The 26004-nt window shown below is 37.6% G+C and overlaps 1 protein-coding gene across 5 annotated transcripts; it reads left to right on the top strand.

Annotated features, from left to right (window-relative positions):
• Nucleotides 1-698: 698 nt before the first annotated feature.
• LOC131359155 (hippocalcin-like protein 1) lies at nt 699-25994 on the top strand. Of its 5 annotated transcripts, XM_058398801.1 has the most exons (5): nt 699-980; nt 1454-1520; nt 20274-20783; nt 22398-22503; nt 23064-25994. In XM_058398801.1, the coding sequence occupies exons 3-5, from the start codon at nt 20406-20408 to the stop codon at nt 23159-23161; spliced, it is 582 nt and encodes a 193-aa protein (XP_058254784.1). In that variant the 5' UTR covers nt 699-980; nt 1454-1520; nt 20274-20405; the 3' UTR covers nt 23162-25994. The 5 variants fall into 5 exon arrangements, with proteins under 5 accessions (XP_058254784.1, XP_058254783.1, XP_058254782.1 ...); XM_058398800.1 differs by lacking the exon at nt 1454-1520 and having other exon boundaries at nt 20198-20783; XM_058398799.1 differs by lacking the exon at nt 1454-1520 and having other exon boundaries at nt 20234-20783.
• Nucleotides 25995-26004: the final 10 nt, after the last annotated feature.

Raw genomic sequence — 26004 nt, forward strand, 5'->3', positions numbered from 1 at the left:
ACAAGGAACACTGGATGCACAGCAGGAATTCAACCCAAGCAGGACACCAATGTTCTCTGGAATGGACTGGTATCCCATCTAGAGTGAATTTTCCTGCATTTGCACACTGTATTCCCTGGATAGGCTCCAGATCCACCACCACCACCACCAACATACCTGTAAGAGCTTTATCCTGGTCAGGGTTGTTGTGGGTCTGGAGCATATCTTGGGAACACACACACACACACACTACTTTTACACCAATTTAGTGTAGCATGCATATTTTTGGGGAGGTGGGAGAAAACTAGGGAACCTGGAGAAGCCCCTACAGCCAAACTTGTGAGATGGCAGTGTTACCTGCTGCGCCATAATGTCACCATCCAGAACTTTCCATAGCCAAATTCTTACATACTTATATTGCTAATGCAGCGTTTTAGACTTAAAAAGTTAAAAGCCAAGACGTGTGGTTATGACAAGATGAGTTTCCATAGCAATCAGTCTGCAAACCATTGAATTAATGCAGTCAGGGAGCCCATCTGTTGTTTGTTATGGGATCCCCTTTGAGGAGGATTAGTTGATGCTCCCGGATCTTCATTCATCAAACTATTTTAAGTCTGATCTTGTTATGATGATGATGATGATGATGATGATGGTGGTGGTGGTGGTGGTGATTGCATGACTCATATTCTCCGCCCCTAACTCATGTGGCGTCCGTTTAAACTTGGCGAGTCCATTGCAGGAGGCAGTTCCTCGTAATCAGCAGCAGTGAAGCGCGGTGCGACATTCTCGGACCTCTCATCACAGCCCTGTCCGTCGATTGTTGGTTTTTTTTTTTTTACGCCTCTATGGTTTTGCACTTTGTTGGACTTTCCGTATAGGACTTGCGCACGTGCCCACGCCTGACGTAGTAACGGAGAGTTGTGTGTGTAACGGGGGGTTTTTTCACTGTTTCCGTCGGGTTGCGTCTGTTCAGCAGACAAGGTTCATCCAAAGTGGAGCTGGTGAGTAGCTACTCGACTTCTACGATAATAACTGTCTCTCTGGGGCTCAGTAGTAAAGGATAGTCTTTCCTACAGCACATTTAGTAAAGAAAGTATTAACTCTTCATTAAATCACATGCATGCCATGCTTCAAATATTAAGCTCCACCCAACAAATGAAACTGTTTATTTCTATTAATGTAGTTATATTAGATACTTTTGTACATTTTTAAATGAATTGAAAGAGCACTTATAACAATATAAACACATGCACTTTAGTGTTTATTTCATTTTCCATAATGCCAGTATTTATTTAGAAGACAAAATCTTTCCAGTTTGTCAAGCTTCATGTTCCCAGGCTTATTCTAGTCCTCCTGATTCTCACTGATAAATCCTTCTCTCTTGGTCGATTTTTAATTGAACCTCGTGTGTGTGTGTGTGTGTGTGTGTGTGTGTGTGTTATTCTACTATGGTGTCCTTATTAAAAACCTTTAGTGTGGTCAGCGAAAGACCAAATACAACTGTGACAGCAAAGGAAACACACTTAATTAAGATGAATCAAGTAAGTTGTGGATGTGTATTTCTTGCTTTAGAAACACACTGGGAAAGTATTTAATGAAATTTGGCATGCACGTGTGGCATGGGTCAAAGGCATCTCTCCTTCCAGGGAAAACGATAAGATAAAGTCAAATATAATGCAACTATAAATACATTATTAGATAACGTAAATGAAATAAATAAGTCGCTTCCTACATTTTAGTTTTGGTAGTGTATTGGTTCCTTTCTACTCAGCAGTATTACAGTATACGGTGTTTATATCTGGATTGACCATTTGACTGGATTCATTTTTGCATCATGTTTTTGCACAGGCTTCATCACTGTATGATTAAGGTAGTGTATGTATTAGTTTATATATATATTTTGTAATCTATCTACAAGACCAGTGTTTACTAACTCCCATTCCTCCAACCGGGCTTCACTAGTATACATTCGTAAGAATTTGACACAATAATTGTCGTGAAGTCTGATAATTTTCTAATCAGTTGCAGTGAAATGCTTAGTAGAGTTGTGCTTACATACGTTACAAGAACATCATCAAGCAAACAAAGGTTAAACAGGATCTATATACAGTGTGGTATAAGTAGACCGTACAATATACAGAACTCTGCATGTGTAGTGGTTGCTAGAATATGCAACTAGATTGGAGTGCGAGAGTCTATGTTGAGTAGTGGTAATAGTGTACAGGGAGGCATGAGGGAGAAAGGGGGCAAGAGCAGACAGTGCAACAGAAAGATCACAAGAGATGATGGCAGTGTGACAAGACAAGTGTTATGTAGATGCAGATGTGTGTATGGATGTTTAAGTACATTTTCCAGGGTAATATGCAACATGTGCATTGTGCACAAGTTAGTCTGTACCCAAGTTTCATCCTTATCGGTGAGACAGATGCTTCGTGGATAGTAGCTTCTGCTGAAGCACTCCATTTTCTCTCATGTTGTGACGGGATTCAGCAAGGGGAACAGCCTCTGTGATGTGGGTGACTGGAGTCCTTGATTGCTTTCCCCTCTTTGTCCCTGCAACGCTTGTTGTAAATGCCCTGCAATGACAGAAGGGCAACCACGTTATCATTATGACAAATTAACAATCAGAAATTAAACTGTCATTCTTAATACTTGGTTGCAGATTATTTACACTCGATGACTGCATGAAATCTGGAACCCAATAGACATGACCAGATGCTGGGTTTCTTCCCTGGGGATGTTCTTCCAGGGTTTTACTGCAGAAATCTTCAGCTCCAGCTTGTTCTGGGGGCATTTTGCCTTCACTTTTCTGTATGCTCAATTGGATTCAGGTCAGGTGACCGACTTGGCCATTGCAGAACATTCCACATCTTTGCCTTAAAAAAGTAGTGGGTTGCTTTTAAGGACATTGTCTGTCTGATCTGGGGTTTGAAGCATTTGACTGAATTTAAACATATAATATAAACCATTGCAGAATTAACCCTTTGTCAGCAGTCAGCCCATGAATAAATACAAGGATACCAGTTCTACAGGCAACCATGCATGCCCATGACATAAGATGAAGTGATATGAGTAGTTCCTTCCCGTGTTCATTCTCATCTGTTCTTTTCTTGCAAACTCTGATCTGGTCTTTCTGTTTTTGAGTGTTATCAGTTCAATTCAATTCAATTCATTTTGTATAGTGCTTTTTACAATGAACATTGTCTCAAAGCAGCTTTATAAAAGAGAGAAAAAGAAAAACAGAGAAGGGGGAGGGGGAAATGAAAAAAAAAAAACTAAATAACTAGAAATAAGAATAAGTTATTAAATTTAATTATTAAACTATTTTATCCCTATTTTGTCCCTAATGAGCAGTGGCGATGGTGGCAAGGAAAAACTCTCTGGGATGGTATGAGGAAGAAACCTTGAGAGGACCCAGGCTCAGAAGGGAACCCATCCTCATTTGGGTGACACTGGACAGTAAATAGCATAACTGTAGCTGATTAATCTCCTTTCTACAACAGCAATCAATGGCCCATGAGGAACTATTAGGTCAGTGTAGTTTCTAAGGTCATTATAGACACTAATTCTTTGCTGTCACAAGCTGCAGATCTGTGACGGTGTGAAAGTCCCCAAGTGGCTCTGTCCATGGCTGTCTCCTGGTCCACACAGATCCATCCACAACATCAGTGGGCACCACCAAGCGATGAGACTCCGACCAGGGGTAGGGCAATGGTCACAGTGGAAACTGGCAAACACTGGGAGCTCAGGAGTGGGGTGTATAGCTCGACAGAGAAAGACGGAGAGAGAAAGAGAAAGATATTAAGTATGATTCTGAACTTGTGATGTTTAAAGACACCGTAGATTAAGTGCAGGCAGGGACTCCGGCAAGACTAGCTATGACAGCATAACTAAAAGGGAGAGCCAGAAGGTGACAGACATGAAGGCTTCCCGGGACATAAAGCGTCCAACCACTTCACAGTCAGCAAACCTGAGTGACTTGCGAGGGTGGTAAGGCGACAGCATCCAAACATCCCAGTACACCAAACACTCTAAGCTGCACTAAGATCCAGTAGCTCCAGTAAGGAGACACAACCCTGATCAGAAGCCAGTAACAGGTCATTGACCACTTTAACCAGTGCTGTCTCTGTGCTATGATGAGGTCATGAGTGGTTAACATTTTGTGGTAGACCCTTTCTATTTATTCTGGAGAAGTATTCTCTTGAATTTTGGCTTTAACACACAAACATGCCTATCTCCTGTAGGGTGTTCTTGATCTGGCCAGTTGTTGTGATAGTGTTTTTTTCCACCAGGGAAATAATTCTCCTGTCACGAACTACAGTTGTGATCTTCCTGATTTGACATTATCTAATCTATATCTTTGTGATTGATTTGTTTAGATTTTCCAGCCTAATGATTGCTTGCTTCCCTGGCAGTGACGGTTCATGGGACTTGGGACATTTTGAGCAACAGATTCTAAATGGAAATGCAACATTCGAGGGGAAAACTCTAGGCCTTCTGCTTATTTATCAGTAAAAACACCTGAGTGCCTAAATTATTCTTGGGAATATAATTGTAATGTAATTGTGACCTGACTATAATCACAATATGAACCTTTTTAGAAATGTGAACTTAATTTTAAAACGTCTAAAATAAAACCATACAGCATTTTTGTATGATTTTTAGAATCTTGCGTATTTTCCATCATATTCGTTTTACATTGTCTTCATTTTCATGGAGCATGCCAATAATTCTGGAGTTAACCTTACAAGAGTGTAATGACAAAAGGTGACCTGAAAAGCCTTCTTTCTATTTTAATGATCAAAATCATGAATTGATGAGATCATTTAATGGGAACTTGAGCTGAGGAGGGTTGCTGTAAATGGAGGAATGTTTTTCAGCAGGTCATAGATTTTTGATACAGGCATATATTTTATTTTATTTTATTTTATTTTATTTTATTTTATTTTATTTTATAAAATACATTTTGTACATTTTTTGCTCTATCTTACAGTTGGTAAAAGTGGGAGGAATGGTTTATATAATAGCTTATAGTACCTTTTTTTGCTTTTTATGGTGGTACATGTTAGAAATGAAGGTGCCATCTAATGAAAAAGGAACCATTATGACTTCAGACCCATTTTAGATATAGAACACTAGGACACAATTTCCAGTAGGAGTGCCTATGTATGAATATGTGCTTTTCCTTGTCAGTCATAGCTGTCTAATATTTCAGAAAGGCATTATGTTCCTGTAACCTGGAATTAAATACGTCAGTATATGTGCAAGTTAGAGCAGCTGTAAAGGATTAGCATGAGGAAGTGAGCAGATGGAGGAGGGTTTGAAAGAGAAAGAAATGCTACAGTAAAATTGGTGAAATCACCTTGGCTGTCATGAAAAATGACTGCATTTTAAAATGATAAAAATTAAAAGTGACATGGTTTGCCTCCTAACACATTTTCATTGATTCTCCTGCATTTTCTGACAGTGGCAAGTTGAATGTTAGTTGAGTTCCATCTCACATGTATATGTGAAGGGATGGAATTGGGGGGTGGTGGGTAGGCAAGATGCTCAGATCGCTAAAGAGAGAGCGAGAGGGAGGGTGGAGGGTTGGGCGAGAGAGAGAGAGAGGGAACAATATCTGTGAATGAACAGATGTGCAAAAGCCTTTTAAGGCTTGAGAGCTTTCATGAGGTGCTGATGGTCATGCAGTCACACCTCATGTCTGGAGCTGAAATTCTAAAGCATGAAATCCCAACACAATAGGGCAGATTTTTCATCCCAGTAGCATTGGTCCTACATCAAACCAATAGAAATCATTAGCATACTGCCAAATGAGGCATATGCGGTTGGTTAATTAACTTTGGGAAAAAGTTCTCTTATCTGAAAACATTCAGACCATGCCAGCTGAGAATACCAGCCCTCATTACTGTCGAAGACGCCAGTGCATGTTACTTTTACAGAATTCTTGTTTTCTGTGAAATTGGGTAGAGTTAAATTGGCAGTAACCATGTTGTTCTACAAAATTAAACAAAATGTTTTGTGGATTTTCTTCAGGCTTTCCATATTAAATGTAATATATAAAAAGTATCATGTGTTATTCTTTAGTGAATTCAAAATTGTAATTCCTGTGATATAAGAGGAATAAAACATTGTGTTATTGGAAATTCATAAACTTGATGATGGTAACAGGTTTATGCTTCATATCTGGCTGCTTCATACCCTCAAAAGAGAAGGAAATCCTGTTAAAAGAATATTCAACAAACATATTGTTAGCACTATTATCCTCCAATAATTCTATATTCTTTCACATGCTCGAAAAGCTTTATTTACTTTTTAAATTATTACTGCACATGTCAAGCCTCAGCAGGTTGTCATGGGGTGAATCAAGTTGGCTAACAAGATCAGTGAGCTCTTCTATCAGACAGGCAAAGCAGAATAGGTCACAGTAGTGAAAGACGCTCACTGGACGTCACAAATAGTTCAATAGGAGGTGTGAAAGTAAATACTGTAATACTGTAGCAGAAATAAATTCACCCTTTGGTTTATTGGGATCAAAAAGTGTCTATGAAAACTCCATATGGCATGAGACATTAAAAAACCCCAAAACAGTCAGATTTTCTCAGACACATTAACCTTAATTGGTGTTAGGACTTGTGAAAGTATTCTATTATCATTTATTATCTGCAGAAACAAATTTTTATAAGAAGATGTGATCGTAAGATTTTAAGGGTCTGTCTGATGTTCATTATTCACTTAATATAGAGCGTTATAATACTAAGTGAACTAGAATTTTCTTGAATTAGTACTGTACTGAATTAGTTTGTCATTGAGCACCATAAACACATATTTACTCAGTAGTCTACCAAACTCACTTTGCTTTAAAGGCAACACCAATATCAGAACTAAGAACTGAGCATGATGACCATTAACTGATGCTGATTTGGTGCTGAACCAAATTTTCTTATAACCTTCATCTTGCTACAAGCTTCTGTTTAAAGGTCATGATGGCAAGTTGCTTTTTGACTAGTTTATATACAGGATCCCACATGCTCAATGTTCAAAGCATAAACATGGCAGTGCATCTAATACCGTTCAGTAACACAGTGGTTAATGTTGCTGCCTCACAGGTCCAGGTCTGCAGTTTGATCCTGATATTAGGATAGTACCTGTGCAGATGTTCTCCCAATGTCCATGTAGATTTGTTCCATGTTCTCTGGTTTTCTTCCACCACCAAAAACATAGGGGTAAATGGAATGACTCTGAATTGCCTGGGACTATGAGTGTTCTGAGTTTAATTGCCATAGTTCCTAAAATCCACACAGTAACACCAAAGTAAACCAACCAACTAGGCATAACATTATGACCAACATTGGGTTGGTCTTCCACTTCAGCAATTTGAGCAACAGTAGCTCATCTGATCGGATCACAGTGAGACTTGGCCGCCCATGACCCTGTCGCCGGTTCACCACTGTTCCTTCCTTGGACCCCTTTTGATAGAAACTGACCCCTGCAGACCGGGAACACCCCACAAGAGCTGCAGTTTTGGAGATGCTCTGATCCAGTCGTCTAGCCATCACAATTTGGCCCTTGTCAAACTCGCTCAAATCCTTACGCTTGCCCATTTTTCATGCTTCTAACACATCAACTTTGAGGACAAAATGTTCACTTGCTGCCTAATATATCCCACCCACTAACAGGTACCATGATGAGGAGATCATCAGTGTTATTCACTTCACCTCTCACTGCTCATAATGTTTTAACTGATCAGTGTAGTTATAAGCACCAAATACAACAGTGTTCTAATAATAATAGTGTAGCAAAGTACTGCCGTGTTGCCTAGAGCATGGGCAGTGGTTTCAAGTATGTAATTTTTTTAACAATCTTCTATAACCATCTGTTTCATCACCTGTTTTCATGTGGCTCATTAAAGCAATTAAACTCCCTTTTCCTGATATTGTGACTGTGAAACTCTGCTTGATTTCTAAGTATAGAGGAACAATCTAAAGTCAGATCTGGCTACTGTTAAGTTACTGTTGAATGATGATGATAGTGATGATGATTGGTTTGTGGGTTTATTGTTGTTAATGATGGTTTGTTTGCTTAGTACTAAGATGCAATATGGAGTTTGGGTTGATGTCAGTTAGCATTTAAAACAACGTCCTTGATGTTAATGTCACAAAAAATGCTCACATCATGCTTGGGGAAATTTTGCAGACAGGAAGCTGTGTGTGTGTGTGTGTGTGTGTGTGTTTGTTAATGATTAAGCAGCCTGCACTTCTGCAGCGGAGGACTACAGTAAACTTCTGGACAAGGAGAGCGTCAGGCCTGTGCTGTGAGTGGGAGAAATGACATTTAGTCAGAAACACACTATTCTCTGACAAGCAAGTGCAAAGTTTTTGTTTCATTTGAGTGTACTGGTATATTGGCCAAATTAAGTGTGCAAGAAATTATTGTAGAAATCCAGATGCATTTTAGGAAAAAACATACAGTCTACACAGACACAAAACATACAGACTGGAGGACATTGTCTTAAAATATGAAAATTTTGCTGAGGTTGAGGAACTCTCAGAGCCAGGATCACACACTATGCTGACAGAACTGGCATTACTACATCTTGTTTTTTTCCCCCCAGTGTTTTCCAGTGGTGTTCCCATGGACATAGTCATGGGGTTAGTAGTACTAGTCAATTAATGCCATGCCTACTTCGGTTTTAGATCCAAATGCAGAAAACTGATATTTGGAGCACTAAACAGTTAGAACTAAACCACTGATGGTATTGCATTACATGCCTAATATGGATATCTATATATAACTTTTGGTTTATTTGAATAACACAGAGACTGGAAAGATAATGAAGAAAATTTAAGGCATAATAAATAACAAAATGAAGTTCTTAAATTGGACTTTATTTAGAAGTTGATTGAATAATTACTATCCAAGGAGTATAGGAAGCTATATATTTTGCGTGCATATGCACACACAAACCAGACTTTCACACCTCACACAGGAAATCTTCCATGCTTAGACAAGGCATCACTCTTCCTCTGTCAGGGTTTCTGTGCAGTCATTTATAGAAAGGGAGCTTCTCCATGCTGCTCTGGCAGGAAACAGGGATCAGACATGGCTGATATTTTTTTTTTTAGGCAGTGCTGGAAATGGTGGGTGGATTTTTTTCTTTTCTGAGGTGTTGATCAGCTTACGAGGAGCTCCATGTGTCAGGCTGTTTGCATGACTGTTGTTTTGTGAATGAGCAAATGAATGAACCTCATTATAGTTATTAATTTACATATTTTACACAGGGAAGGGGAATACTTTTAGAGATTGAATTGTACTGAAATGAGGATCACAATATTCATGAAATATCTGGTCTAGTCAACAGTAATTACATGAGATAAGCTGTGTTCTAATCAAATATGCAGGTCAAGATCAGCTAATGGTTTGGTTAAGACTATTTACATAAAATATTGCAGAAAGGTCTTGAACTTCTTAATTGCAATACTTTAAATAGGAGTTTGAAAATGGAGATAGAAGAAGAGATTTAAAGCACATACGTGTATTTGTCTGGAACCCAGTATTTTGCAGTCTTGGTCATGATGAGTTAGTTGGTGGTTATCGTTAATGATTTCTATTGTCCAGTCTTGCACACTGTGGTTTGCCTCAAAATCCTGAAATCCTGATGAGCTTTTGCTCAAAGCCTTGGTTGCTTGCATAATCAATTCAGGCTAACAATGACAGAGCTTTTGCCACCTGCCACATCGATGTGAATAGATGGAAATCTAGAATAGATTCAGGGGTGTACATGATCCCTTGAGGTTAACCTTCAGGTTCTAGCTGTTTACCTTGTTCAAAATGATTTCTGCAAGTTGTCCCTGTTTGTCCTTATTAAACTCCAGGGTTCATGCATAATAAAAAAACAGCCTTTAAATCTGTGTTACATCTGATACTATACAAGGAAATGCACAACCATAGATTAATAGCCTACAACAGCTTTTGATATTTTGTGGATGGGAAGTTTGAAAATCGGAATTGGATTATATTCTGTATAAATGTTGTTTATATATAATATATAATCAAAAAAATTAAGGAAACACTTAAATCACATATTGGATCTCAATAAATGAAATATTTAAAGTTGAACCTCTTTACCTGTGTGTGTGTGTGTGTGTGTATGTGTGTGTAATATATATATATATATATATATATATATATATATATATATATATATATATATATATATATATATATATATAAAATATATATATATATATATATATATAAAATTAATTGAGAACAAAATTATGTGACAATGGAAACCAAAATCATGATTCCAATGAGGGCTGGATTCAAAATCACAGTGAAAATTAAAGTAAAGAATTGAAAGCCTGTTCCAACTTGCATGAATTTCATCATGGCAACTCATAATGTAAAACAGTAGTGTGTATGGCTTCCTTGTGCCTGGAACAACGTGTGCAACTTGATTGGGCTGCAGGTTCTGAATCATGCTACAAGTAGTGACAAGGACCCAAACAATACACAAAACCAGAATCCAAATTAGATGACTTGGGGTTATACTGTGATGATTAAGTGTTCCCTTAATTTGCGCTATGCTCTATATACTAAAGCAGTAAACGAAGAAACATAGAAGTTAATGTAAAATGAAAAAGTCACACATTCTGGTTTAAAATGGGATTAATCTGCAATTCTGAAGTACCTGATTTTTGTAGGTTAAGACTTAGTTGTGTCATACTGGCTGTTGATAAAAAACATACACTCTGGTCATAAGTATGTGTATACATGTACAAACTTTCTGGACATCCCCTTCCAAAACCGTGGGAATTAATATGGTGCTGAATTCACTGATATTGAATGAGAAGGACTGGCTGGCAAGTGACATTCCATGCTAAATGTTCAGTGGGGCTGAGGTCAGGGCTCTTTACAGGCAACTGGAGCTTTATGAACCATGTCCTTATGAACTTTGCATTGTGCACAGGAGCACAGAACAGGAAAAGATCCAAACTTTACTCTTGACTTTTCAGAAGGTATTGTTATCCTCACATACCAGACTCCTCTGTCAGACCTTCTATCAGATATTAAAGCATGATTCATCATTCATCAAGAACACGTTTCCAGTACAGTAGCTGCATGCTTTACGCCAGTCCAGTGCACACTGTGATCTTAATCTTGTGTCTAGCTGCTCAGCCATGAAGCACTACTGATGCACAGTTCTTGTGCTGATGTTGCTTTCAGAGGCAGTGTAGAGCTCTGTAGCGAGTGTTTAAAGAGAGGTAGGCGATTTTTACACGCTTCAGTACTCGGCAGCCCACTTGGTGAGTTTGCGTGGTCTATCACTTTGTGGGAGAGCTGTTCTAGCTTCTAGAAGCTTCCATTTCACAATTATGTAACTTAAAGTTTCATAGATCCAGCATTTGTGGAAATTTCACAAACTGACTTACTGACTCACAAACTGACTTACGTGGCATCTTATGAATTCAGTATGAGCCTACAGCTGCCAATTTTTTGTATGTGAATGATTTTATTTACCTGTTGACGATGGGTGTGGTCAATATGTAGCAGGGATGGTCACATCTTTTGTCATTTGAACTTTATATCCTTCTGCATCCACATATTAGTTTATTTTCATCCCTAAGCACAAGTCTTGCACATATTATGTTGGTATCTGTCATAATAAACACCTGAATAATGATTTTAGTGTTTTAATACCTGTGCTTGGAGTTTGTAGCCTGCATTATGTTCTACTGTGTGTGTGTGTGTGTTGTTCGTATCCACCATGCGGTGTAGTCCTGAGGCCTGGTCAGGTTACTCTCACTCCATTGTGGGTTGACCTGGTTGAGTGAATACCTGAGGACATGCATTAGTGATGAGAGCTTTGACTGAGTTGTAGCTTTATTCTCTATCTAGCTCTCTCTCTCTCTCTCTCTCTCTTTTTCTCTGGGAGCAGATGGTGTGAAAGAAATTGCTAAAGGGGACTGGGAGTAAGGGGGGGGTGAAGCTATTGTTGTTTGATGTGAGCATATGGCTGGTAGCATCCAGTTCTTGTAACAGTGTTGATGAATGGTTGTTATTCAGTTGAATACAGCGCCGTTAGTTCATTGAAAGCTGCATGTAATTTCCTTCTGTTTTAGAATATAATAAGGTAATGATGCATTTCAGGTCATGTTACTGTAAATCAATTACTTAATACCCTGTAATGCAATTGACTTTTGGCTGGAGCTCAGTTTCTGCAGCTTAATCAAGTCTATTTCTGAACAGCGAGAGTTGTGAGGGGGAAAAAAAATGGCTAGTGTTCGTACATACGTGGGCTCCGTTCAGTCTTTTGTAATACTTTAAGGTGTCGAACTTGCCAGGGAGAGGAAAAAAAGTTTCTTTTCACACACCGCAGTCACCTTTCCTTCTTCTTTTTTTTTTTTTTTAATAAACACACCTCTACACAGTCAGAGTCTCTCCAGTGAAGGTCACACGTGGTGAGTTACGAGTGAGAGGCTGAGAAGGGAGAAAGAGAGAGGAGCTGACAGCTTGGGTTCCTCTCGCGTGGTGTAACAGCCTGTGTGTGGGAGGGAGTTCACTGCCACAATGAAAATGCTACAGAGCTATTACAGACCAAAAACCTCCAGGAATCCAGAAATTATAAAATAAGATGAGGATGAGATAGACATGAGTGAACATCTTGGCAAAGGTCAGGTGGAGGTTTCATTCAAAATTCCAATATTGGGGTGAGCAGAACGGTAAGAAGAATCCAGAGTGGTGCAAACATCTACGATTTAGTGCTTTCATTTTAGACTTTACTACAGAAAGGACCTGGAACATGACTGTTGTGCACTGACTTTATTTAGGTGACCTGTGACTTTGGGAGCTACTGAGTCACTAGAAATCATGAAGGCTGGACTGTTGACTCTTTGTTTGGTAAAGAAATGGAGGACCTGCTGCTTCTTCTTCTTCTTCTTCTTAACTTTATTAAGCATTGGTGACATGATTTTATTTCTCCACCATTTTCTCACCATTCATTCTCATCCACTGATGTGTGCTAGAGCTTTGTAGTATTTTTCTTCTCTCTGCCTGCTAGAAGTTTCTTGTTAGCACTATCGGCTCCTAAATATTTATTTGCGGAGTTGGGGGAACTCTGGCACGTTTGTGGTTAGTAATGCGTCAGCACAAATTCTTTCCTCGCGATAAGTAGTCCCATCTGAAAAGGAATGCATTGTACAGACTTACAGATTATTTTACAAAATATCTTAAAGAATTAATTAAAAATGTTTCAAATGCGATATCCCGGTTTATAAGCAGGTATTTTTTTAGTACAAGTTCATTCTTTTCTCATTACAGGGAAAGTTGGGGAAATACTTTTTTGTGGTAATAACACGTACACTACAGGGGCAGTAGATTGAGATTAGACAGAATCGTGTTTTGAAATTTGGAAGGCTTATTTTTTAGATCACACTTCAAACTTATCATCTTGGCTAAAATTCATATGTGATAATTAATGACACACTTGAAGAAAGTAGAAAATGTATCTACGACTGGGATTGTAGTTAGTCAGACTGGTAGTTGATAATCAGCTCCAAATAAAAATAAAATAATAATAAATATCTAAAAATTATATAAAAAATAATTATAATTGCTAATTTCAAATCCGTTTTTTTTATCTGAGTGTATATATAGACTGCACTTTGTCATATTTCCATAATTATTCCACTTCCAGGAAGTCTTTGAAAGCATTCCTGTATAACATTCTAGTCTGTTTTCTCGCTCTATAACTTATTATTCTCTTCCTGTATGTACATACAGCATAGAATTCGGCTGTGCTGTGTTTCTGGGATCTGTGTACAAAAGTCTAGAATTTTTCATTGGTTTAAGTATTCCCAAACCGGCAAGCACTTCCCACACCTCCACTGAAACACAGAATCTTTTCACACTGTCAGACTTGTGGGAGTGGAAGGTCTATCTGCAGTCTCAAGAGCCTAGTGTGTTCTGCCGTAGTAGCATTTAATAACTGTATATTTAGAGCTGAAGAAAGTGGACTTTGGAAAAGAAAAGCAGGAAAAACTTCACACTCAGATTTATTAACTCAAGCATTAGCTAAGAAGCTGCTTATGAAACTCGTGTAAAGGCATAGCGCTGTACATGACTACTGCTGCACTACTGTAAACTCGCTTAATTAATAATGATTTACTTTCACCTCGATTCTGAGATTGTGTTTATGTGAATATTTCTGTCGACATCCTCTTTGAGGTATTGTGATCTCTCCTCAATAACTCCTTCCTTCCCTGAAGGAGTCAGTGATTTAAGTAAAGTCAACAGCCGGAAGAAGTATAGTCTATTGTTACCCATAAACCCACAGGATATTTGGGGTGGGCAATTTTTCCCACATCCTGTTGTTCTTCACCATTGTCCCTTTATGAATCAGTGTGAGAACAGCGACATTCAATAAGTTTATAAAGACTAAACAAGACAAAGACTAACGTTTTTATTTGTTTCTTTTATCATTGGCTTTGTGACAGGATCAGGGTCAGCAAGAAAAGCATGAACGTTTTCTTAGCTGACATACATTAAAACAGATTGCCGTGAAGCTTAAGGGAGCTCATGATTTGATCAGATTTCGATTTAGGGTATGATGATGCAGTCATAAAAGTGCATCATAAAGTGCATCTTCATTTTTTCTTCCTATAACCCTACATTATGATTTGTTTCCCTATTGACCAATTGCCATGTAAGTAATTTTAGCCATCATGAAAAATAATGTATTTCAAATACAGCTGTCAGAATAAGTCACTTTAAAAAATAACAATAATAATAATAAAATAATTTAAAGCAAAAAAAGTTTTTATTAAACAATCAGAATCACCGTTATTGCCAGTAGGCTTAAATAAAGTGAATTAAACTAAACTGAAATGTTTCATTATTTCTATGTGTAAATGGTATATGTTATGTTTTAATGCAGAATTGTTCAAGAGAGAATAATGATGAATCACGTAATCACTTTCCCACATTTCTAATCTCCGATAAATCCATCTGTGACTAAAGGGTTTATGTGTAACTCGGATGTCATTTCATGCACAGTGATCTGGATGAAATGTGGTTTGTTTCGTACTCCCCGAGTTAGCCCCAGCGCTATTAGTGTCATCAACTCTAAGAGCTTTTGACAGCAAGGAGCTGCGCTTTGTGCAATTAACTCCATTCCCCAGGACGCATCTCATCCTCTGATCAATATTCACTATTTCTCCCTTCATTTTGCCAGATGGGGGATCAGTATGCACCAGAGCAGCTTTGGCTTAATCTCTGGCAGACTTTTATACTCTAGTCTCCGGTCTGTTAGTTTCCAGAATATCTTGTCCGCTGAATTTTATAATCCATCATTCACCATGAGTTTGGTTGGTTATTATGGTGGGTGCAGCATGAAAACAGGTGATGCAAACCAGTAAACATGGCACAGTATGTCCTGGATCCAGAAGCTTTATGAACAGTAAAAGTGTGGCTGGAGGAGTAATGAGAGGGATTACTGTCACTGATGTAAGCTTTGCGTGTGCGTGAGGTGTATTTGGTTTGGCTGTGGCAGTTGGTGGGTATTTCTCTCACTATTAGGTGACAGACTAATGTGCGTCAGATCTTGGCACATTACTTTGATGCAGCATCTGCTTTTGCAACCTGTGTGTGCATGTGCGTGTGTATGTGTGTGCGTCTGTTCCCATCGGGTTTTAGCTTGTATGATTCTTTGAATTTATTGTGTTCAGTATAAAGACTGAAACATATGTGGTCACTAACATGCAGTGTATGACTGTAGTCCCTGTACTCCTGAAGAAGTTGATGTTTCTCATTGTGCTGGTAGTCATGGAGATCTTACTCTATCTATTTTATAGCAAAAGTGACTTTTGATATGTGATATTAATTTCTATTAATCATCCTGAATTCTCTATTCTGGTTGGACAGAAGATTTCATTTAATCTTCTGTAATTTTTAGGACCTGCAGTTATTTAAAATGACGTGAACTCTCTTCACACCACCTCGTTGTTGATTACTTTCCTTTACCTTTACTTTACCACATGTAAGGAACAAAATGATGGAGCATGTAGAGATGTGTCTAAATTTTCACTGGATAGCCGAGATAGGCTAAAATCACTGAAGAGTTTCAGTGGATATCATAGAAGTGTAATCTTTACCATTTTAAAGACTTTCACGATCAACAAAATGTGTGTTTTCAGTAGCTATAAGTCTGTATGTGTCAACCCTGAAGACAGCAAAAATGAATAGGATGAATAATTAAAAGGCTAGTTCCCATAAGTAGATTAGATGCTGTTTATTAAAACAGCTCATTATATAAATTAGTTCATCCAAATGTAACCATTACTGTTGCTACGATCTGGTTAGCTAATGCTCCTGTGATGTATTAACGGCCTTCAACTTACTGGAACTTCAGTCTGAGCTTCAGTTTCCCCCATGTGTGAAGAGATATTGATTTTTTTCTTTTCATTCCTTGGGCAATGGCTCTATTTATGGCCAGAAAGTCATGGGTGAAATTTTTCAGTGTTTGACTGACAGTGTTTGCCTTAGGCTACTTTGTCCAGTTCAGCTGTACTAGACTTTCCTAGTCTGTTTGCTATGTTTTATAGAGCTGGCTGAATCACCTTAATGCCGACTTGCAGTTAGAAGGAAAAACAAACTAACAAGCAAAAAAACATGGCTGGAGCCTATCCCAGGAACTCTGGGCTCGAATCCGGAGAATTAACTTCAGATGGTATGTCAGTCGGGCACCATGCCTACACTCATGCACAACTAGGACTAATTTAACATAGCCAGTCCAACAGTGCATGTTTTTGGACAGTGCTGTTTGTGGTGGTGTTTTTTTTTTTTTTTTTATTATTATTGAAATCATTTTATTTATAAACAAATGTAAGGCTTTATGTATATTTGACAGTAGAATTTCTTTTCTCATATATCAAACAAACAGCAAACTATGTCTTTTTAACTTTAGAGTTTCCGATAGCAAAGTCATAAGAGTAACATAACAGTTCTAGGACCCACAGTAAAACCAGGATAATGTCAAAGACAAGAGTATAACACCAGTTAACTAAGAGCAAATGTATCATGGTTAAATATGTAAAATATTTATGCCTGGTTGGGGTTTTCATCACTCGGAGGCCGCGCGCTGCTTTGAGAATGGCCCCGCATGGACAGTCTGTAGACACATGAGATTACTGTGAATAAAACCACTTAGAAACCACGGAGATGACTTTGGACTGCAGTTGCCACAGATTATCACTCAAGTCTCCATCAGTGAACAGTTGATAACTTCAACAAAATAGAGATGATATTAAAACAAGAATGAATTTCCTGGTTTTGCACTTGAGCTTTTTGACCATATAATCCACAGTGATTTGTCGATGCTATCTGGTGTTACTCAGATGAGGATGGGATCAACTTTGATTCAGGTTCCTCTCAAAGTTTCTTTCTTATTTTGTCGTGGGGAGTTTTTTCTTGCCACAGTCTCCCCTGGCTTAGTCATTTGGGATAAATTTTAAAATTTATATATAAATATACAGCATATTTAAATATTATATATAAATATTCAGGATATATTATGTCCATTAAAAGTGTGATACCATATCATAATACCATGCTGATGTCATAAATAATATCCTTAGTTTCCATATTGTCTCCTAGTTAAACTATTTTCTTCAGTAAGGGATTGGCTGTGAGTAGTGATGCCAAATTAAATTTAATCTATTGATCCATCAGTGTTGTAGGAGCATAAGGAATATGCTGATATAAGGTCTTTTGTTGCTTGATTTATTCTATGATCCAGCACTGTGGTATTCGAGAGGCTTTGTCCACTACTCTTCTATGTGCTGATGCAATGCCCTCGACCTTGAACAACTGCTTTCTGCAATTGTTTTTGGAATCACAAACAAGTCAGGCCATGCAGAGGCTAGTGTTACTGCCACACAGCTCCAGGTTCCCTGGGTTGACTCAGAGTTTAGGTTACTGTCTGTATATGTAATTCCCGTGTCCATGTGGGATTTCTCAGACTTCTGCCGTTTCCCCACACTGTCCAAAATCATGCAAGCAGATGGATTGGTTATGCTTGCTTGCCTTTTAGTTGTGAATGACATGATTGGTGACTGATGGCCATGACATCTGTTGTGAATTCTTTTGCTTTGCGCCCAGTGTTCCCAGGATAGACCAGGAGGAAGCTGTCAGTGAAAATGAACAAATGGGTGGATGAAGGGATGGATGGATGACCAAACGAATGATCGAATGAACGAATGGATGGATGAATGACGTACAGTGGTGCAAACAGTGCAACACCAGCACATGCCAGATAGGGTCTCTATCATCATTGACATGATTAACATTTATAATGTATTAAGCATGCTTTACAACAGGGGTCTCTAACACTTCATTTCTGAGTAGCCTTCCTAAGGTTCATGTACAAAATTGAGCAAATCAAATTAAATCAACAGACCCCTGCCGTGTACCTGAAATCTGACAAATTGTACTCCTCTGCATGTGCATGAGCATCACACAGTTTAATACAACCGTTCAACAAGCAGTTTCACACACAGCTAGCACCAAGTCCGTACATGGAAGCATTGCATAAACTTAAATCTATGAGTACAAATTAAAGTAGTTTGGATAAAGGATACAGAAAACACATGGCAGAACCTTTTAGCAGAAGCTCCTGACAGCATTAGGAATGATGCTGCCAAAGTAAAACCGCTGAAGGAATCTATCCTGCTGCACGAAGATACAGGACGACTGAGCTGTAGACATTTCTTATTAGTGCAGATGGTGTTTCATAGTAAAGTACTCTTTAATATTTCCCATTGCCCGTGCATATGAATGCCATAAAAATACCATTATTTAATCACAAAGTCCAATGCAATTTCAGGTCTCTGTTTTCAAAATGAATATCGCCTTCAATATTAAAGATGTTCCTTTTTTTTACAAAAAGAATCTTTTTCAGTCTTTCTGAAGCCATCAGGGTATGTGCCATTAGAGTTGTAAGTAACAGTTTGCTGATAAATAACAGACTCTATGTGAATGAACAAAATCTGATGGCAATAACCTTTTTTTAAAAAAAAAAAAAAAAAGTGAATAAATAATAAATTAAAATAAATCTTACTAATATTATAACACAAGTAGCTCTTGGCCACTTTAATGTCAAAGTAGCTCACAGAGGAAAAATGGTTGGAGAACCCTGCATTACAAAAGTATTGATTTGGTTGATTATGACCTTTTGGTTTTGACCTTTGGCCTTTGAGTTACCCATGTTTTGGGTAATGGATTGTTTTTTGCATTTTGATTCCTGCTCTGGGTTTTTCACTATTGTTTTCTGGTTACCCAGCTACCTCTGTGTATCCAATAAACCTCTGCACATGCATCCATTAAATCCAGCCAAGTCCTCTTTGTTACATGAGGCAGGAAATGGATGTTTTTGATAGCGATGAGAGCAAGGCCTGTGGGATGCATATAATTTCATCACAGTGGGGATAGCAATTTGGAACATGACTGCAGTCGTCATTAAGCCTAGCTAAACACAGCTAGTCACCTCTCAGGGAGTATTTTTTTTCATACTAACCTTTACATTGTTTTTCACTATAGCAAACACTTAAAGGTCAGATGCAGCACAAAAACAGGAATCTGAAATGAAAATAAGGATTATGTATTGAATTGGATCTAATCTATTACAGTGCTCTCTGACAATAAATGCTTTTAAATACCACACACATGCAAAACATTATTATTAATATTATTTCCATTCAAGCTTTAGCTGATGAATTATTTAAAGAATTGAATTTACATAAAGCAATTTAAATTGTTGTGTACTGATTTTATGAGTGAAAAATTTCCATCTCCAAATTTCCATCACGCCTGCTTAGCTAATGAGTTGAGAGCATAATAATTACATGACAAAAGAAAAAAAGAAATATTTGCTCTGTTTCTAAATGGATGCATTAGGACTTTGTTTCTCTATCCTTTGTTTTCAGCATGTTAATGATCAGATATGGAAATTGGAGATAAAAATGAAAAATATACTGAATTAGCATAGTATTATGTATTCTGAAAAACTATTTGCTGTAGCCCTAGCTATTATTTTAACTAAACTACAATTTTGAAACCATTTAGCATTTTAATTTATCTGCAGTGTTAAATGTAGCACATCTTAAAAATGAATAGAAGATTCAGTCACCTGTAGTAAGAAAGAAATGTCTTTTTGTACCAGCTACCTAGACTTTATCTTCTTATTCCACATGATAAGCTGACTCTGACTGTCTCTCTGCTCACTGGTCACTGGACAGAGTGTGGGGTGTGAGGAGATAAGAGGAAGAAGACAGAGAGGAGAAGCCTGAACACAGTAGACCACTGTGAAGAGAGAGAGAGAGACAGTAGAAGAGAGAAAGGCCCGAGAGGCATTCGTTTATTTGGGAGTCATGGGGAAACAGAACAGCAAGCTGCGGCCGGAGGTGCTCAACGATCTGCGCGAGAACACCGAGTTCAGTGAGCATGAGCTACAGGAGTGGTATAAGGGCTTCCTGAAGGACTGTCCCACGGGTCACCTCACTGTGGACGAGTTCAAAAAAATCTACGCCAATTTTTTCCCGTACGGAGACGCCTCCAAATTTGCAGAACACGTCTTCCGAACGTTCGACACTAACGGTGATGGGACTATCGACTTCAGAGAGTTCATCATCGCGCTGAGTGTGACGTCACGAGGGAAGCTGGAGCAGAAGCTGAAGTGGGCCTTTAGTATGTATGACCTGGACGGCAATGGCTACATCAGCCGAGCAGAGATGCTGGAAATTGTACAGGTAAGAGCAGACCTGCTGAAACTTTAAGATGATTCAGAAATAACATTCATTTCAATTTATCTGAATTTATAATTGATCTTGTCTTTGTGGACAAATCGTGACCTTTGTCTTAAAGTTCAGCTGGAGATAAGAGATTTTGAATCAAAGTTTTTATGTTCCAGCTAGCAAAACTCTAAAACTTTACATTTACAGCTCTACAGAGTTTACATATTAAGAGCATTTTAACATTTGTGAATTTTCTAAATTCTCAGACAGCAATAAAGTCCATTTTGAATATGGGAGCAGACACAGATAGAACTTGATTTGTCAGATCAAATGCTTGCTTTTATATAGTTCTACTTTATGGAGAACCATACCTCACCTTACAGAAAGTCATTAATTATTAACAATCTCATTAAATAACTAATAAAGTATCTTCCAGTGATGAGGTTTATGAGGTTAACTAATTTTGTCCATAATGCCAGGTGAAACTTTATAATAATGCTTATAAAATTTAAGACACTGATCTATAACATCTAAGGAAATACTTGAATTAAATAACTTTTCAAAAATACCTTGACCAATAATTTTGTCTAAATAAAGTTTAGTTTATTTAGTTTAGTTTCCTCTCACTGTGGAAAATCCTGGGCACCAAATACTAAATAAAAAAATTTGTCTTAAATGTTTATTATATGATTACACTGTTAGGTCAGTAAGTAAGCAAATTGCATATATTGTACCTGAAACTGCTGATGCAGTTTTAAAAACAAAGGCTTGTCATGCCAAGTATCATTTGGTTTAGTTACGTTTCCTGCTGTTTATAAAGGATTTTATTATATCATTTGTTTTTGAAGCCATTTTTGATATACATAATTTGTTAACATCATTGTGCAAAGACTTTTGCAGAATACTGTTTATACAGTTTAATGTAAATAACATAATAACAATCATAATATTGTCAAATAGAACATTCTCTCAAAATAATCAGTGACGTAAGTAAAAAATAAAATACTTACCATTCATGATATTATGCATTCATACTATATTCTCTGGGGGGAAAAAACCCTTACTGCTCATATGCTTTATTTAACATCCTTCAGATTAGAGATCACTGAGCTCCTGCCATCGAAGAGACTTTATCTTATTATGTGGTGATTCATATATTATGCTGCATTTGTGCATTTCTTTTCACTGTTTTATGACGCTTTTCCTCTGGGTCACATCTAAGAGCCAGACAATTAATATTATATAAATAATAATCCTGTAGAAAGAGAATTTGAAAGTATGCTCACAGGAGTCGTGAATAGTAAAGAGCCAGTCTCCAGATATTCATTAGATATAATGATGTAAATAAAGTCAAATGGAATGAAAGACATGAATGATGTAAAAGATTTTTAAAATACCATGACTGGTTTTGAGTTATTGAGATCATGAGTGAGGTATACATTACAAGACTTTTGCACTAATTAGTTAGTATATCATCTGGAAAGATTTTCTAACTTCCTGCCAACAATCAGTGTTACAGAATTATGAGCACTTGGGTACATTTTAAAGACAGTTACTAAATTGTAATTAATAGTAATGCATATACTTTTATTCATTTTATTAGGTTAACATGTTTACTTTTTCCTTTAGGCAATCTATAAGATGGTTTCATCCGTAATGAAGATGCCAGAGGACGAGTCCACTCCAGAGAAGAGAACCGATAAGATTTTCAGACAGATGGACACCAATAAAGATGGTAAAGAGAGAGAAAAAATCGTGTACTTCATTCTTCTCACTGTCCTGCCCTCCACCTGACCTCAGACAGAATCTGTTCATTAGTTCATTACTGGTTTTATAAAGTATTAAGCGTACGTCTGTGGCCTAATTGTTAATGTACTCTGGTGCTGTAACTTTTCATAAATATTTTAAAATGAATCTCACGCTGTTGAGGCTGAAGGTTCAAATATAAATGGTAACAAATCAAATATAGTGACCATTTCAACATGAAGCTGATTGTTTTTCTATAACAGCACAGCTCATTGTGATTTATTTCAAGATATAATGTTCATGGATGAGGACAGGACTGGATTATTACGGCCAGGTTTGATGGCATTATTTTAATGCACCAGAGAACCACCATACAAAATCACTAAACTGGAGCAGCTGAGAGCAATCAGCAAATAAACTCGGATAATAAAACAGTGATGAATTATGCCTCATTTGCAAATTGTAGCCTTGTACGGTGCCATAATTTCAAAGTGATTATTTAACAGGCTTAACTATTGTTAAAGCTTGTGTCCTGTTGTGCTTTCATAGGAAAGATTTCACTGGAGGAGTTTATTAAAGGAGCCCGGAGCGACCCCTCGATCGTCCGCCTCCTCCAGTGTGACCCGAGCAGCGCCAGTCAGTTCTGAGCCGAACAACCACAGTGCACTCTTAACAGTGTTCACTCTAAAAGAGTCCAAAGTGAACATGGTAAGTGTTTGTGTAAGCGTAAGAATGTGGCTGTTGTACTCATCACATTTACTAATTTGTCAGTGGCATTAGGGACCACTTTTGAAATGTGAATGCTAAATGGAGGCCAGTAAGCACTTAGATCAGTCCTGTTACCGGTCATTTAGACTACCACTTGTTATGGACTGGGAATATAGTGTTATGTATATTGTGTATGTGTGTATTAAAAACAGCAGTTCATAATGTGGGATGTTTATAGAAGAGCAGCACTGTTTGGGATTGTGGTCATTTTGATGAGCAATGCATGACTGGCCCTGAAACCACGGGCCAGATTTAACATTTAACATTTTAAATAAAGAGGCTGATTATGTGTGTGTAATCTGTTAAACTGCATCCAGAGCTGGTGGGTGTGTTGTGGGTGATTTACAAAGAGTTGTTATATTCGGTGATTTTTCTACTGATGGCCGTGGCGAGTTCAGATCTCAGACACACTCCCGGCAGCAATAGGTGAATGAAATCTAGATGCCGCGTTAGCCGCTGCCGAAAACCGCTTTCGTGTCCCCATCACAATAGCAACGTTTAGATTCACTCACAAAGCAATGCTATCCTGAAAAAAATCAAACATGATTTGCTTTGATACAGACAGGTGATATAAATGCAAATGTCCATGCATGCTGATTAACTGCTAGAAACCTGGGCAAAGCAGTGGGATGCAGACTAAACGTAAATATATATATATATATATATATATATAGCGAGACAGAAATGAGCATGAACCAACGATTTGTCTTGAGCAAGCAATTCTGCTATTGATACTTTTTAAACCTATTAAAACCAACTCTAATAGCATAATAATAATCAGATTCTGATACTACTTTTTAATTTCACATCACCTGGAACCAGCACTGACAAGATTATATACAAATCACAAAGCATTAGTTCCATGTAAGTATACAAATATGACAGCAGATCAATTAGAAAATGTGACTAAGCAAGCTTGAATTGCTGTTTAAGCTTAAGATTAAATCCCAACCTGTCAAACCTAATTCGACAGCTCTCAATCACAAATCCTACTGCAAATATTAAGCCCATTCATTATTTTCTATTCTATTCTAAGTTCTTGGATAAAGTGAAGCTGAAGGTTAATAAACAATAAACTCCCTTCACCAATCTGCCTCAAGCTGTTTCTCGTGTGAAAAAGAGTTTTGTTGTCGTAATTAAAAACGTCTATGGTTCTTGTACGTAAATGTCGCATAGTGTGCTGGGGGGTTACCAAAACTGAGACTCATCCTGGGCAAAAGGAATGAAATGTAACCCAAAATGGCATCTGGATTTCTTATAGCAAAGCCCAGGACAGTAAACCTTCACACATTATGTAGTATTGCAAGACTGAGAGCCTGAGAGTTGACAGGTGCAGGCAGGTACAGAGCTGATTAAAGACCGTGAGACACAAAATTGATGCTATAGACACTCTTGAAATGCAGTTGGGTTATTGGTATTGGATGTACAAATGTGACTTTAGCATTATTTTCAGTCAGTGAGACATGCAGTGTCTGAAATCTCAGCTTGGTTCATTATATACCATGCCTTGCATAAGTATACACCCCCTTCGAATGAAGAAAGAGTTGAGGATAAATCCCAACAGAAGTTCTAAATGATCTCAACAAGCCTTACTTTTAATTTTTGGATATAACATGTTTTTTATTATTATTATGTCATTTATTTCATCTGATATGTTCGAAAGTGCACGTTTATAAATTCGGACTGGAAATGCAACGTTTTTTTTGTATAATCCCAGTTGTTTCTACAGCTTGCAATGAATAATCTTATTTTAACTGTGTTTTTATTTTAAGGTATTTGCTGTTTTTATTTGTTACAGTTTTATAAATAATTGATTTTTTTTTTATATGGCAGCATTTTGTGCACATTCAATAGACCTCTGCTTGACAGGTTTCTGGTATTTTGTTCATGGATATTCATCAGCATGTGTTACTTTTATTAGCGATGGCTCTTTTATAAAAAGCAATGATTTGCTCATGTTTGTGTTGAACACTTTGCTTACTGTTGCATGTATCATGGCAATTCTTAGATAAATATTGTGACCGAGTTGCTCTTGATATTTTGATTTGATTTGTGATGTTTTGTATTCTATGCCCTGTTGGTTGTTAATGGTGCAGTTTAGGACACCTCTACGGAATATCGTGAAACCCAATGTGAATGTTTTTTTCTGCTTCTTCTGAACTTCATAGTACTCTGCCATTCACAAACTGATGCATTATAACAATGTGCCACATACTATATCTCCCTTCGCTGCTCGTTGGATAACGAGTTTCCATCATGTAGATGACGAGAATGCAACTTTTCCATCACCATAGAAACTGTGGCTTGATTTGCAAGACGCTGCTTGACTGAGATAGTTATGGGGATGCGTCTGACCTCGTAGCTGGCCGTATTCCAAGCCTTGTAAAAACACGCCGTCAGGAACATGTCAGATGAAGTGGTACTGGAAGTGTTAAGTAAACATCTCTAGTAAAAACAGAACCGGAATGAAAGTAAATCATTTTCAGCATTTTGATCATGAGCGTTAGCATTTTAAATCCCTCCATGACAGTTATGGCATGAAGCTAGCAGATCTTGACATTTTGTATTCAAAGATGTTGTTCATGGCTATAACAGATGTCCTGCAGTATTTATAAAGGAAACTGTAACCGTGCTGTTAATAGAAAAGCTCTGGAATGTTACTGTTATCGTTCTCCTTTTGTTTCCATTAAAAGCTTGTGCTTCCTTCTTGGATTGAAATAGT

The sequence above is a fragment of the Hemibagrus wyckioides genome, linkage group LG09, assembly GCF_019097595.1.
Source record: "Hemibagrus wyckioides isolate EC202008001 linkage group LG09, SWU_Hwy_1.0, whole genome shotgun sequence".
In the NCBI taxonomy this organism is placed as follows: Eukaryota; Metazoa; Chordata; class Actinopteri; order Siluriformes; family Bagridae; genus Hemibagrus; species Hemibagrus wyckioides.

Coding starts and splice junctions, on each gene's coding strand:
- LOC131359155 (XM_058398801.1), top strand. CDS start 20,406: ATGGGGAAACAGAACAGCAAGCTGCGGCCGGAGGTGCTCAACGATCTG. Junction 20,784..22,397: donor AGATGCTGGAAATTGTACAG/GTAAGAGCAGAC, acceptor TTTTTCCTTTAG/GCAATCTATAAGATGGTTTC. Junction 22,504..23,063: donor GATGGACACCAATAAAGATG/GTAAAGAGAGAG, acceptor GTGCTTTCATAG/GAAAGATTTCACTGGAGGAG.